This window comes from Solea senegalensis, linkage group LG4 (genome assembly GCF_019176455.1).
Source record: "Solea senegalensis isolate Sse05_10M linkage group LG4, IFAPA_SoseM_1, whole genome shotgun sequence".
Lineage (NCBI taxonomy): Eukaryota > Metazoa > Chordata > Actinopteri > Pleuronectiformes > Soleidae > Solea > Solea senegalensis.
The window spans coordinates 21,896,567-21,913,193 of NC_058024.1; the positions used below are offsets into that span (position 1 = coordinate 21,896,567).

Genomic DNA, 16,627 nt, shown 5'->3' on the forward strand with positions numbered 1-16,627 from the left:
GTCTGAACAAAGCATTATCCCTAACATTAACCAACCACAACCAGTTAACCTAACCATAACCCTAACCACAATTCAAATCTTAGCCCTACTTAGCCCTACCAAACCAGTTCCCCATGAGGGCCAGGTTTTGGTCTCCTTGAAGACTACTGATCCTGAAAAGGTCAGTGTTAATGCCACACACACAAAAACAATTACACACAGCCACACACAGTCACAACATTGTTGGGCACCTCACAAGATTCAATTAATGAGTAGCACTGCATCACTGAAGCAGATGTCATTGGTGTTGCCACTATGTGACACGCCATTAAAGAGAACAGTAGGGACATCACATTAAAGGACATTGTGTTTTTGCGCATGTGCTCTGTGGGCATGCAGTGCCTTAATGGGTCTTTAGCTTTGGATCTTGGCACAAATGATGACACTCAACAGACTGCTGGCTATTAGCTTTCTATTTTCGTTCACTTTAGTGGTTCCACCCTGTCTCTGCAGTATGGATTAGGACGAGTGCTGTTTCCATGTGACAAGAGTGTGTGTGATACAATACGACCAAGTTTACCTATTCAGGGAGATTCAAGCTGAAGTAGCTCTTCTTACATTATCTTACTTGCATCCTCGCAGAGTTATATTACATGTCTGTAGAGTAATTATTAGGCTAGAGCTGCAGACAGTTAGCTTTGTTTACCATAAAGATTTAAAATAGAGGAAAATGGCTAGTTTTCTCTGTCTAAAGTCTATCTCTAATAATCTCATTGTTTCATTGCACAGCGCACACCCCGCCTATCAAGTGAAGGTCCTGTACTGTACTGAACTGTACCATGATGGAAAAAACGGCTTAGGAGAGTTTTTCTTATGTGAGATGAATCGTATCCGAGATTTGGTCAAGTTTAGGAAACTATAACTACTGTATTTAGTTAAAAATCAGCAACAGTATAACAACCCAACCTTACCTTTTGCTAGTTTTTAATGTTTAAGTGACGAATAATCTACTCCACATTTCTCACAAAGAGTGGCATTATACACAAATGTAGCTTCTGTCTTGTTTTACAGTTTGCATGAAAGGCTTAACAGTACATAGCAGTGTTTGAACACAACATCACTGCCACTGTTTTCCTCAAAGTCTTGCATAGGCAGGAGTTCAACCAGTCATTCATTACCTCTTTTTATGCTTATGTCACCTTTCATTTCTGTGCACCTGAAGTTTTATTAGCACATAGAGAGACGTTCTCTTGAAAGCCTCACTCTTATAAGCACCGGATTGATAAGCAGGAGTTATATACACACACATTGGTATTCTAATTTAATGGAGATGAACTGTATTACCTGATAAATAATCTCCATTGCCTATGAGGCAGAATATTGTAAACAAACAAACGTTCTTTATACTCCGTTACTGATACAGTTGAGCTTCTCAAGTCACAAATTTGTGTGGTTTTTATATCGATATCCTTATAAAGTAGTTCTATGTGTTATTGGTGAAGAATCTCCAACACTGTATGTGGCTGTGAACAAATGTTAACTTGCAGTATAGGTTTACATTCTAATGAACCCAACTTCCACCTCTCACCACTTCAACAGCTAATTAATCAATTAATTAAATAAATTAGACATTGATTGGCAAGCATTTCGGTTTTCTTTTTCATCCTCTAAGTCCCCTCTCTGCCTCTGACAGTTACTCTCTCCTCTGTTCCTCTCATCCTCCGCTGTTGGAGAACTTCATCCAGAATCAGTGAAGCAAAACAGTATCATCTGTTTAATTACTTAATAGCAACACACAGCCCACACAAGCTGAAGACCTATAGATCCAATGTCACACTTAATCGATCGAGCGTGAATAGCTGCAGATCCCCCATAGTGCAGCCTTAAATCTGTTATTACTACGAGCAGCTGTGATAAACGGATGACCTGCCATGCAATCACCCACACAGGCAGTACAGAATGTAAAGACCCCCCACCACATTCTTTTTTTTTATTCAGTAACAAAAATCCACAGTATTTAATCAGATTACGATTTATTGTGTTAAATTATGGTCATTTGTTAGGTATAAGCTATGCTCATGCTTTATATGTTGTGGTTTGCATGATTAATGAAGTTACAGCAGTGAAAATTAATAATAATAAAAACTAACTAAATCTAGGCGAAAGATTATTGCTTCAGTCCTGCCATTATAAAAACAGTACATTATATCTGAAGTCAGGATTTTAAATGTGCACTGCAAAAATGTATTATAAAATTAAAAGAGATGGATGAGATAACTTGAGAATGATCATCGGTGTTTTTGTTCTGCCTGGAAGAGATGTTTTATTGTTGATCACAATAAACAGACTTATGAATAGACTTATTGTTGTAACCAGACATCTGTATTGATGAAATGTGCATCATATGCTGTATGGCCATATGAAGTAACTGCACCCCTTCAGCAGATTCATATTGTGGTCAATATTCTGTGCACACAACAGCAATTACTGTAATGTAATGTAAGCACAGCACTAGAAATAAACAAGAGTGCAATACAAATGCAAAACTCTAAATATGGCTAACTTAACTGCCAATCTGTTGGTGATTGGAACTAAATTGCTGAGGACAAAATATTTTTGAGCCAAGAGGCACCAATCCCAGTCCAGAATGAACTGCAGTTATTTACCCTTTTCTCTTGTAAATGTACATGTCATAGCGTAGAATTCAATTAACAACGCCATAAAAGATTTTATTGAGAGAGAGAAAAACAAACTGAACATTTCTCAATCTTGGAGTGTTTTTTTTTACAGCTCTTTCACTAAAACAAGAGAAAAGTAGTATTTATTATGTAATAGCTATATTATATATTAACTTTTGAACTTGTCTCACTTGACACACATGTAACCAGTTTTTGAATTTATTTTTTCCTTGTGAAGTTTTAACATCCTTTAACTTCAGCCTGTAACATGTTTCTCTGCAGACGGAGAAACAGCAGCTGAACAGCAGGCACAATTCCACCAAAACAAGCTGGATGCAATTTATAATTTCAGCATTCAAAACCTTGCTAGAAACAAACAGTAGTGGTAAATATTACTGTTATTCAAGAACATATCACATGTATCAGGATCTGTAGGCAACTCAATTCATGTCAAAGTCTAAAATGTACTTGAATACTATTTAATTTAAACCACAAAGGACTTCAAATCTTTTCACAGCACAATACTTCATACATGTTATAAGCTTGCTTCTTACATTTGACCAACTTCATCCATTTTCACAGGCTTGACTCTCACTCCTGTGAAACAGCTACTGAGGAATCGACTGGCTTGTGCTTGTTCAGTGTCTGAATTAGTGCCAACTCACTCAGGACTGATTGATTGTAATCCATGCACTGGAGCTGTAAATTGCCATGGCATCCATTATTAGCTGTATGGTTTAGTTTGATGTATAGGCAGTCTAACACAGGAGTGCATGAAAATATTGAAGTTTTCAGTATACTTTTGGACCAATGGAACATTTATTGGAACATTTCTGTATGTGCTGTGAATAGCTTTGAAGTACAACATCAAGGACACATTGTGGCAGAGGAAGCACCATTGTAGTGCAGGTGCAAAGCTGATAATGCCAATGGATGAATTGTTTCTTTGTATTTCTCTTTTGTTATTTTGTACCGAAGCCCGAAATAAACTAGCTTGTATTAGTACATGTAAAATAAAATGGTGTTTTTCTTTCCTTCGTGGTACGTAATATTTCCTGCAATCAGCTCAAAGTATTACATTTCTCCTAGTACATATTGGCAACTTATGTTACCTCAGTGGTAGAGTGAGTCGTCTTTCAACTAGAAGGTTGTGGGTTCGATGCCCGTCTCCACTAGTCTACATGCCGATGTGTCCTTGGGCAAGACACTTAACCCCACGTTGCTCCTGACAGATGTGCTGGCAGTGTGTGAATGAGTATGAAGGATGAGATGATAGCTGTATGTGAATGGGTGAATGGCAAAAACTATAGTGTAAAGCAGGTTTGAGTGGACAAGACTAGAAAAGCGCTACATAAATACAGACTATTTAGAAAAATACAAACTAATTAGTTGTATAGATTCTTCAAAATATTGATTTGGTGATATATTTGTATTTGTATTTGTATTTATTTATTTGCACCATAAAAAAAACGACAATACAAAAAACAGAAATTAAAGAAGAATAGTAAGTGCAGGAGAGGTTAAAAAACCCTACATGGGCTTATAAGAAGCACCTCCCCAAGAAATATACACATTCAAAGGATAAATCAACAACAACAACAATAGGAGAAAGCAACAACAAATAACAACAAAAAAGGAAGCAATACAAGTGCCATTTTATAGCAGACACTCAAAGAAGTCAGAAATAAAAACATGGGTATGTATAAATATAAAATGATTGTATTTAACTGAGTGTATAAGCATGTAAAGAGATAATGATCCAATGACAAATATACTGGAAATATACTGGAAAAAGAAAAAAAAAACAAAAAACTATTAGGAACTTTGATTTAACAGGTAAGCTTTCAGTCTTAACTTAAAAGTATTGAGGGATGAAGATAATTTAACAACATGAAGATGGGAATTCCAAAGTATGGAGCCTCTGTGAGCAAAAGAAAACTGAGTATGAGTAGTGCGGCAAAAAGGGGGATGAAGTTTATCAGTCTGTCTGGTGTTATAAGAATGGACCTGAGAGTTAACTGTAAAGAATTCATGAAAGGATTTGGGCAGCAAGTGGGAAAGTTGAATATATTTATAAGTAAATACACATGATTGAAGTATATTAATATCGTAGACTGACATTATCTGAAGATTCTTAAACATATAGTGTTGTCCATCCTCGTGCGATAAGATAATTGATATGCCAGGGCAAATTATTTTAATTAACAAATTAAGAAGAGGGAGTTTACAGTGGGATACTGGAAGATAAATGTAGAGATCCATGTTCACTACATAGACTTTATGCACTTTGTTCTCTATGTTGTGAATAATAAGATAAATCCTGCACTTTTAACTTTTCACGGACATTTTGTTTCTCTTCAGTTACACAGATGTATCGCTATGTGATTGTCTTGCTATGTTGATTATCACAGAATCGATGTATCGTGATATTATTGGTATCGTGGACCATGTATCACGTATTTCCACCCCTAAGATTAACTCCTCATGTACTAGCATCATTTGCAATAAACATAGAATCAGGATTTACAGTACTCAGTGGCTTCCTTTAAATCTAAATCTAAATCTATATTAATTATGCGGTCATACTGTGTTTTTATTTTTGTCTTTTATCTCATTGCTAAACCATACGTAAGTCTGAAGACGTGATATCATTTGTCCACATAACCATATAAGATTCAGAGTGCTGTATATTATATTTGTACTGTGGGACTGTGCTGCTCCTCCTCCTAGACAAATACTGTGTTCTCTGTGGCAAAGCCAAAACATACTCCCCACCCGGCCCATTAGGAAACAGTCTGCTGCTTCTAAAGATGGAGCTGATGTCATCAGCCATTGTGGATGCCTGTCCCAGCTCCACCTGCTGGTAATGTATTCTGCCCGACTAACAATGTGAGTCTGCCTCATCTCCCTCCAGCCAAATGCTTTAATCCACATTCAACTGAAAATGATTTCAAGGAAGCGTGTGCCATACAGTATGTATGCTGTTGTTTTTTAGTTAGCTAATACCTCTGAGCTGCATGTCACTCTTATTTATACATTTTGGCCTCTAAATATTATAAATACAGCCGAAAATATCCTGTTATGTAAGTTTATATGGTAATGTTTGGTTGTCAAAGTAAACAGGAAGTCATCTGTTAGTCTTTATGCCAGAAATGTCCTAAATAGGAAACGGGTGGGGGGGACACAAAGGTGTGTTATCAGGACAGGATGGAATAACTTTACTTTATTCCACTTTGCACAATAACAGCAACAAAAAAACATGAAGGCACAATCAACTTTAAATTTGAACAATTTATTTCTGTCGTGTAATACACTTGCTCTTCATTTTGTATCTACTATGAAAACTTGGCTATTATTTGTATATTATGCTCAGCAGAATGACTTGACTGGGTAATTCAATTCAAAGACTGCCTTTCATTTATTTGTCTCCAAAGGGAAGATACTCCTCTGCAGCTTTTAGGATGAAGATTTGTGTTCTTGTGTTTAAAACAAATTGAGCTGTCCACTCGTGGATGCAGAGTAGAGGAGACAGTGGTTGACAGTTAAGTGTTCGCCACGCCTCATTTGTCTTGGAGAAGCGGTGCGTCAGTCTAATCGGGTTTCCTGAATGAACCGGACATCATTAAATTTTTCTTTTTTTTTTTTTAAATGTGCACTGGTTGGTTGGGCAAGTTGACGTGTAAAGTCGAGTGAAAACGATGAGAAGACGAGGCCAAGTACGAAATCTGTTGCCACGCAGTGATTCATCTGTTAGCAAGGTGAAACTAAGGTGAGCCCTGGTCCCGTGGTGAGTCGAGACAGAGTGGGTGTCTGCGGTAAGATGAAGAAAAGACAAATCACTGCAGACAACCGCGCTGTGGCTCAGCACAAATTAGACTCTATGAGCACATTATCCAGATGTTCATCTGGCTACTGTCACTTTCAGTGTGCTGTCCGTCTGTGCACACCTAACAGCCCAGAGCTCTTAAAAATACGCACATAAATAGATTTGAATGTACAAAAACACTGTCTCTGCAGAAATAGTTGAGAACACTTCAAAGTCTATCTTAGGTGTTAAAGGGTTAGAGTGACCGGGAAAACCACTAAGCCTCCAAATGTCTGGCCTATTTTAACCATAAAAGGGCCAGAAAATGTCCTGTGAGTAAATGCTTTTGCCCATTTTTCCAGAATAATTTTCAATATCCGGGATAATAAATAAAGGGTTCCGGTCTTTTTAGTTCAGTTTTCATAACGTCATGGGTTATTGCCCGTGTGGGATTAGATTAATCAGATAATCCAGGCTCACAGTTGGAGGAGGAGCAATGGGACTTGCTTTTTTTACTCAGTTTATAGATGTATTTATTCAGTCAGCATGTTGGAATTACCTCTTAATTAGCTTGTGGACAAAATGTTAACCTGTCTATTTTTGTGGTAGAAAATGATGTATTAAAAGTGAAATTTGCATGGGAGTCCCATTAATTAAAAATTTTTTTTTTCTCTTTCCATATTCAGTTTCAAATAATCAGCCCATACTAATGATTTAATTAAACACGAGGATTTTTTTTTTTATTCACAAACCACAATCATAGAGGCTTTTCTGACACACCCAACAATTTGCTGTAATAAGCTGCTTGGTTTTCATCTGCCTGGAGAACCACATGCTGAAATGAGCAGTCGTGCCCTGTTTTTGTCACTGCCCTCAATTAGTGACCAGAAAACCATGGACCAGTGTATTCAGTCTGAATGAAACAACACAGGCCAGCGCATCATTCGGGTCACACTTTGACGGAATACTTAAGTTACCTTTCGAGGGAGGTTTTTAAAGTAGGTAATAGTAACTTTGGAAGCTTCAATATTTTCAATCTAACAAATGTACACGTTTCGTTATGTAAAAGTATCACTAGTGCTGATCAATCTGAGAAATGCCTTTTCCAGTATTTCTAATATGTATGTATGTATGTGTGTATATATACTGTATATATATGTATATATACATATATATATATATGTATAAACATATATATATAGACATATAAATATATATATATATATATATATATATATATATATATATATATATATATATTGATTATAATTATTTTGGTAAATACCATTGCTGTTAACTTAGGGCAGCTGTGGCTTTAGGTGGTGGTCTAATAAATTTCTACTCTACGGTTTGTATTTTAAAAAACACCTTAGGGAAATGTTGTTATGCCTTAAATATGTAAGACCATGTCTTAATGAAAGTGTGAAGTGTGAAGAAAATGCAGGATGTGTTAATTAAAAAAAGAACCTAACAGAGTGGAGAGTGGGCGAGGAACAAGAAGAGGTACAACACACAAAGAAAGCTGCAACACGGAGTTGAAACACCTGTTTGGTTTCCAAGGACAAGGAGCACAATAACCATGCTTGCATAAACAGTCATAGCAACCAAGTCTTAACCCTCAAAGAGCCCTTTAGGTTTCTGAGGATCTACTCAAATAACCTCATTAAATCAAAATATGTCCTTACAACCCACTACAGACATGTACAAACACACACACAGAGGTCAGTAAATCTCTTTGTACGTTCACATGGGATTCAGTGAAACCTCGAGTAAGCCGTCCACCTGGTTGCTATTGGTTTCACCGCGTTGCCCTAACAAGCCCTTTTTAATGAAGCAGATGTGCTGCTTGTGGATGTTCTCATGTATTTATGGCACATTTTCATGAAGTAAAAATGATTTAAATAGAAAACTAATGATCTTATATAAGTTACTGTAGCCTTAGCGATGCTTGTATCCCTGCTGTACAGTGTAGTGCCACATCTGTCACAACTTGTGCTTTTTTTCCACACACAGTGACAAGGCAGAGTTGCTGTGTCGGTGAGGAAGGTGCAGGATACCTTGATTCTCATTGGGCTGAGAAAAGGAGGATAATGGCCAAAGGTGGCGTTACCTCCTCCTGCGCCTCCCGCGACAGCTTTATGTCAGGCAAAACACATGAGCCAATCCCACCGTAATGCGACGCTTTGTATGCTGTGCATGTTGAGTCGGCGTAGCCAATCAGAACTCTGCTTGTGCCGGCCACCTTCTGCACAGAGAAGCAATCACAGGGTGAATGACTGATCACTGGGCATGGAGAGAACATGTAGATGTGGTAACCGCTGGGTTTGACTGGTTGTGATCTGCCGCAGTCCTTCACACTACTGTGTTACAGCATCACACCAAGCTTAAATCACATTATAGAGGTTTGTTCCTGGTTTTTTTATTCATTTATTTTTGTATTTATCATTTATTTAAGCAGGAAATCTCTTTTACAAGGGTGACCTGCAGGCCTGGTGCTGTGCACAACTAGGGCCTATAGGCTACATTTCACAAACACATAAGCCCTCACATTAACTAGTAGATCAACAAAACCACTATAACCTACACTCTCACCGCTCTAAACAATAATAAAAAAAAAATCCAACCTTAATATAGTTGAATTCTTCGGTTTGGGGTAAAGTGGTCGTTGATCTTCAAGAAAGGGGGCAGGGACGTCGTCACAGGAGACTTCATCATATATATAGTATATACAGTATATCTTTAAGATATATCTTTATATCTGAAGATGGACATATTGTAAATCCAATAGATGCCAGGTTTAACAGTTAGCATAAGGTGTCCAGACTTCTGTCCAATGACATTTAGTAAAAAACTATAATAGTAATGATGCATTTGATCTATTTTGCACTTTTAACAAATGCTCAAAGACCGATTACAAAATACACATCCAAATCCACACCATTAAAATGCTGTTCTTTTCAATTCTTTCTAGAAAGTAAAATGGACAGTAACAAGTAGCATGCAGCAGAAAGTTTCCATAGAAACTGCAGATAAGATAAGATATTGGTCTGCAGCCTGTACAGTTCAGTGTTATTCCCTCCACTGTGCTCTCATTTTCCACCTGCAGCAGCAGCAGATATTATCTTTCACCACACAAGAGCCGACAGGTCTGTTATTACAACTTTTGTGCCCTTTAACACCCCACCTTCAGATCTTTGTTTTACACCATCTCTACTCAACTGGATCAACTGACAAAGACGGAGCATGTTAAGTCTTACGCTGCCAGAACCACTGTGTTCTATGCCAGAAAAAGGAGGATCTTCACAGGTGGCCTTACTTAACACAGCCTTCCTCGACCTCACTAATCTGCTCATTGACTCAGGCAACTGCAGTATGTTTTACTACATGAACCACCATAGCAACACGTGTGTCCAATCACTCTCATCCCTTTCAATGCATTAAAATGCAGCCACTTGTTATGCATTGCTCATTTGTATGCATCTATTCCATTAATGTGCCTTTGCCGTAAATTGATCATGATAACCAGAGTGAAGAGGAAAACAGATGGGTGCGGAGAAAGTATGAATTGAAAGGCAAAGAGGGAAAACTGTAGCATTGCAAGGAGACAGAGAAGGGCGAAAAATAGCACTGACTTGTGTGGGAGACAGAGAGACAAGGGACATGGCTTGTCATAATGTATTATGTATCATACTTTAATTTGCAGCTAGTCATTACGCCCTGATTATGGTAGTTATCCTCGCCAGCGGAGACTCATTTTATGATACAAGTGAAGTCCTTGAGACATGTAAGACAGAACTTTAAGAAGTTGTCCGGATGAATTCAGTCCATTTGGTGAACGGTGGCGGTGTGGAACCATTTTGATCACGGGTTCATTGCAGATATAAATTCTTTGAACTTTAAAATAAAAAAATACATACAGTATATAATTATTTAATTTTAAAGTGATTATACCAGGACTACAATGATTCATCTAATTTTATAATTGATTTATCAGTTTGAATGTTTTCTGATTTTTCAGCTTCTTCAATGTGAATATGTTCTGGTTTCTTTATTCCATGTAACAAAGAAATCATAAAAACTGAATAATTTTTATTTGTGGACAAAACACTGATGAACATTTTCTGGACCAAGAAAATAATCTTTAGTTGCAGCCCCAGATTATACACATACAAACTTACAAACATGGGTCGCATATTCAGTTTCTGCCAATAAAACCCTCCTACTGTAAATGTTACACTCTGCAGTGCCACCCTTCAAAACTAATTACAATGTTTGGCTCATGAGCACTTTTTTCCTGTTAGTCTTCTCCCTGACATTCACCCACTGCTCTGATTCACATTTTCAAATGGTGGTGTTTTGCGATGTGACAGCTGCATTATGCTTTTTAATGGAATTAAATGGGGGACATCAGCAGCCTTTCAGTAGATCACTAGCCTGTAATTGTCTATTACTGTGTTTGTCTGACATCCCATGTCTCTGGTTGTTGTTTTGCGTTGTGCGCTGTAGTAGATACTGAACACAAGCTGGATGTGGAGCCTCATTTTCTCCTGCGCTTAGATATGCTTTTTTTTAATGATTGTGATGAAGGTGTCATTTAAATTCTTTACTAAAGTTGCACTGGATGATGTGTTTATAACAGAGTGATGATGTTTGGTTCTGGTTGAGAGGTAGTTAAGGTGTAGTTAAGAGGTAGTTAATGCTTTGTAACGCCTTGCTTCGCCTCTACACGGTTTGGTTGGTTTTCCATTCCAATATATTACAATATGAAACTGCTGTGACTTTGTTTTAGAATCTGACACAGTCACTGAGCTGAAATACAGCGACAGGGTTTGTGATGAGACTCGCTGCTCGCCATCGCAGGGTCCCACGTTTTCAGTGGACAATGTCTCACGTATAGTATCGCCTCATCTCCCCCGTAACCTCGCCTGAGCAGGTAACAAAAAGGAAATATAATAATACCTAATCAACTCGAACCTTCCAACATTGCTGAAAAAAGTGCTTCTGTAATTTTACTGTCACTCATTTTTGCTTGTGTTCTTATTGAGAACTACTGCGTTGTACCCTCAAGAGTGTTTCTCTCACAGATGGTATGATCCTAATGAACCAAACTAACGAGCCAGATGCCTCTGTGCTGCACTACACACACAAAAATGCTATGAGGTTATATGGAAAGAATCTTGTGCACATTTTAATTTGTGGTATGGAGAGCAACCTTGTTTACACATACAGTATTATTTTATGGCAGGTTGAGGTACATACGGAGGGATGTTGTTCGAAGGGGTACGACAGCGGATAAATTGTACCTTCAAGGACCTGCAGATATTTTGAGAAAACAATGTATTTTGCAGTATTATTGTTTTAGAAATGAAGTCTATACATACTTTACAAACTATTCCAAATCACACTTAGAGCTGGCTCATGAGAAAAATATAAAGATAAAATAGTACAGGTTGACATGTGTTTTTTTTGGGGGGGGGGGTTACCAGCCACATTATCAAGTCTCATGGCCTGTGATTTAATCTATGGGATGATGGAAGCACGTACAGTGTTGTGTACAAATCAATTCAGTTTTGTTTGCATAACACCACATCACAACTTAATTATCTCAAGGCGCATAAAGCGAAGACCTTTCAATGTGCAACATCCTGAGCAATTTGTCTGTGCGTGTGTGTCCCTGCTCGTCTCCTTCTCTCACTTTGTCTGCTTACCCTCCGTGTGTGTGTGTTTGCTGGCAATTTATGTCTGCATCACTTTTGATGTAAGATAGCAACCAAGATATTAAGAAGTCGACATCAGTCCAGGCTGTTATTGGGCACATTTATCACTCAAACTGCAGGATGGCAGCAGAATTGCAGGGTTAATTAGATTCTAATGTCACCGCCCGCTGACAGACACAAATTGCAAAGTTCAGCTCGGGCATCATTGCTTTGCTGTATCTTTTTTTGAAGCTGTTCAGAAATGATCATTACGCAGCAAGTTCCCCCCCTACAGCTGAGAAAGTTTTGTGCCATGAATATTGCTCATGCAGGCGTCCATTTTCTCTTTCATTTGATCCATGGGGAGTGTCATGTCCAGTAGAGGGCAGCACAGACAGCTGGTAATACAGTCGTCTGAATCTCTTCTCTCTTTCTTTTTTTGTTCCCAGGGTCAAAGTGTTCAGGGGAAAGAAGGTCCTTGGAGACTACGACATCAGAGTGGAGCAGGTATGATATCATTATAATCATAATATCATTCACAGAGGGTAAAAAGGGGGAAGAGCACAGAGATGAAAGTGGCCTGTCCTCATATTAACATGTTTGAAATGAAAATGGTCATAGTTTGAATTATGAAGAAGAACATTTCTTTGAGCTGAACGCTCAATAATCTGCCTTTGCTTAATTACCGCAGGTCACAAATGACTTTGAATAGCACATATACTGGAAGTGCTGCATGGTGGTTAACATATAATGAGGACCAAAAGGGAGTTAGACTACCACAGGCTACATATTAGCCATGCTGACAACAAGGCTCTGTGGCGGTGGTGATGTTGGTCTGTTGGTGGGTTGGTCAAACACTTAGGATAAACACAATGTTTCCCAAGTCTTAGATAATCATTTAACTTCTTCCTTTAGTGAGTTCTACATCTCTGATGTTAATGATTTTAATATTATATATCCTAACGATACGACGGAGCATTAGGGCCAAACAACGAAGAAAAAAAAAGGAATCTTTTGAGAATAAAGTCCTAATATTGCGAGAATAAAGTCGACTTTATTCTCATAATGTTACAAGTTTATTCTTGGAAGATTCAATATTTTTTTTCTTTTCAGTTTCACCTAATACTCCTACTACTACTTTTCTTATTTTTATGTTTAAATTCTTTCATTTTTAATTCTTCTTTATAATTATAGTATTACAAAGGCAAAGATGTCTTGTTATTAATGGTGTATTTAATAGTTGGTGTATATTTAAGTCTTACATTTCCTAACGTGTTAAATATCCTCATATCATAGTGTGGTTACTGTGATGTATTTGTTTGTCATGAGGTGAACCTCAGAAGCAGCTCTCCCTTTTCTGGTTACTGCATTTGAAATGACTAGACTCTGTGATTCCACTGAGAAGAGTTTCACACCTAATAGATGTTGACAGTTAAATTACAACCCCCAAGTCTCACCACACAAGCAAAAATAGACTCTGGAGGAAACAGGAGTCAGCAGCTATGAGTCACAGAGAAATTCTCTCTTATTTGCAACCACACCAACCACATAGCATGTAGGTTTTTACTCCAGATTGACTATATTGTATATGTATACAAAATACAGGCTGCAACAGAACCAAAGTCTCTCTCCTCTTCTTGTTACACTGTTTTTCTCACAGTAAAAATTACTCTAATGGGGAGGGTGGGTATCTCTTTGGTATGAGAGTGGCAGTAAGATATATACTGAAGATATAATCATCTCATTTCTGCATGACTTGTTTCAGTTTGGATCCATTCACGAAATAGATGTGTGTGACCGTTGTATTTAATATTTAGTGTGATTTCTGGATATTCCATCTGTGCTTCAACCGTCCCATGTCCCTTTTGCCATCCTCACAGGCCGAGTTCTCCGAGGTCAACCTCGTCTCACACTCAAATGGAACCTGTAACGTGGACATGCTGGTCATCAGGAGTGGGACCAAAGTGGTCAGGTCAGCATCACACATACATGACACACACACACACACACACACTGTCTTAATTTTCTGATAAAAACTTTGTTATTGTGTCTTCCCCTATTAAATTAACATGAAATAAAATAGAAAATGTGGATAGATTTTGAGGATGATGAGGATTTGAGTGCCATGGAAAAATTAGTCTTAAGATGTCTGATGAGGATATCAAAGCTTGAGTATCAAATGGATTGTTGAGTCGCCGTTTACGTCTTTGCAAAGAGTGATCGTCGAAGATGGACAAACATCTCAGAGGCGAGTCAAAATGGCTCTTAAGGCACAGAGAAAGATACATAGTTTTATAGCTGGTTCTCAGCTCATGAACTTATCAGTGTAGCACACAAAAGGCGAAACTGTGGAAGGAGAAATATGGCCTTGGGTCTCAGGAACAGAAAGATTGGTAAATCAGTTCCATGTGGGCATTACCCAGTTCGGTGTGAATGTTGAACTGTGCAAGAAATACAAGGAATACGGGTTTTTTTCCATTAAACTTAGTCAGTTTTGTTGCAACATTTACAATGACAGCACATTGACATTTATATCTCATCACATGTTTGAAAAGGAGTAGGCAGAATTATAAACCCACCGTATATGTACCTACCCCATTCCTATTATACACAATTCTATTTATAGAATTGTGTATAACAATATAATAATATAAAATTTTATTTGTAAAGCACCTTCCATACAAGGATTGCAGCTCAGCACTTTGAGCACTTTGTTACAATAAAAATTTAAAAAGCAAATACTGCAATAAACTAATTAAAATAGGACAAGGCTTGAGTCAAGAGGTTAAAAAACCTGTTTTAACTTCAAAATGAACTAAAAATGCAAAAATTAGTTTTATTTTTTAAATATCTAGTGAGTTGGCTTCCCCTGTTCTTTGCGGCACATAGATAACAAGCATGTTGGCTCCATGAAGTCATCCCCAGAAATATAAAAACACAGACTCTGTGTTCAAAGCGTTGCTTTTGCATCAACACATGATGATCCAGAGCCATTTCTATGAGATGAGGCAGAGAATCCGTTGAATGGTTTTGAAAATTATAAATATCCTTCTTTTTTTTTTGCTAAAACCTCTGATTTGTGGGGGGAAAAAAGGGTGGAGACACATTAGCCACGTTACAGACAGACTGCCACAGTATATACAGCACACACATACAAACATGTGAATGTACTGTCAAGCACACAATAACACAAACAAGCTAACACACACCACAAAACCCACACAGGCACCAGTTTCCCAGCTACAGACTGACAGTGAGACTGTAACTCCCACTGCTCACCAGGAAACAAAACCAGCAGGAAGCAAAGACAGCAGCGTCAGACTGAGTATCAGCGTCTCTGTCTGTTATTATGGTTTATGAGAGGCTGGTCCGGAAAAAAAAGATCACACACAAACACACACTCAGCTTTCTTCTACTGCCTGATGTCATGCAGACATGAGGAGGGAAACTCTGATTCATATTCACTGATGGAAAACATTGAAGTCAAAGCAGTGATGCTGCAAAAAGATATGAGTCTAGGTCTCTTGCTGGGTACAGCATGTGATCTTTTCTCATTCTATACTATATGTACTTGGGAAAATATTTATTGTAAAACTTTAAAATGCATTCATTGGTATTGCAGTGCACATCTACTGAAGAGTGTTAGGGCCGCATGTAAAAATAAATAAAAGAGCAATGAATTATGAGATTAAAGTCAGAACTGTGAGGAAAAAAGTCAGAACTGTGAGATTAAAGTCAGAATTATGAGGAAAAAAAGTCAGAATTATGAGGAAAAAAGTCAGAATTGTGAAATTAAAGTCAGAACTATGAGGAAAAAAGTCAGAATTGTGAGATTAAAGTCAGAATTATGAGGACAAAAGTCGCAATTGTGAGATTAAAGTGAGAACTATGAGGAAAAAAGTCAGAATTATGAGAAAAAAAAGTCAGATTCATGCTGTTTTATTAATAAATTTTTTAATTAATTTATTTATTTATTTATTAACTTATTTATATATTTATTACATGTGGCCCTAATACAAATCTGACCAGCTGTAAAACCATGAATTGTAATTCATATGGGTATTATTGCATTATAAGCGTTAAAATGTGTGTTTGGACTCACAACAAACATAGCTTCTAAATTTGTTTACTTTTTGTTAAAGAACAAAGTGAGTGCTTTTTAGGACAACCATGCCAATGCTGGCATGACTGATACTGAATTTTCAACTCTGGAGTCGAGACCATGCTGATCTCCACTGTCTACTGTCTGTAATGAAGTGATTATAGTGGCATTAATTGCTGTGTTCTCCCAACCAGAGTCTTTTTTAGTGTCTCGGAGTGTCTGATTAGTATTCTCAGTGCATAAAGAGCCGGTGGTGGTCACTCTGTGCCAGCGTTTTCTCTTTCTCTCTCTCCCTGTCTCTTTTCTTTCTCTCACTGATCTCTACATCTCTTTTACTCTGTACTCACTGTCTCCTTGTTTTTCCCCC

The 16,627-nt window shown here is 37.6% G+C and overlaps 1 protein-coding gene across 1 annotated transcript in view; it reads left to right on the top strand.

Moving 5' to 3' along the window:
- Nucleotides 1–16,627, top strand: part of syn2b (synapsin IIb) — a 59,853-nt gene that overhangs the window by 18,924 nt on the left and 24,302 nt on the right. The window contains exons 2-3 of the mRNA XM_044023790.1: nucleotides 12,608–12,665; nucleotides 14,039–14,130. Coding sequence (XP_043879725.1) covers nucleotides 12,608–12,665; nucleotides 14,039–14,130 — 150 coding nt within the window. The remainder of the gene's footprint in view (nucleotides 1–12,607; nucleotides 12,666–14,038; nucleotides 14,131–16,627) is intronic.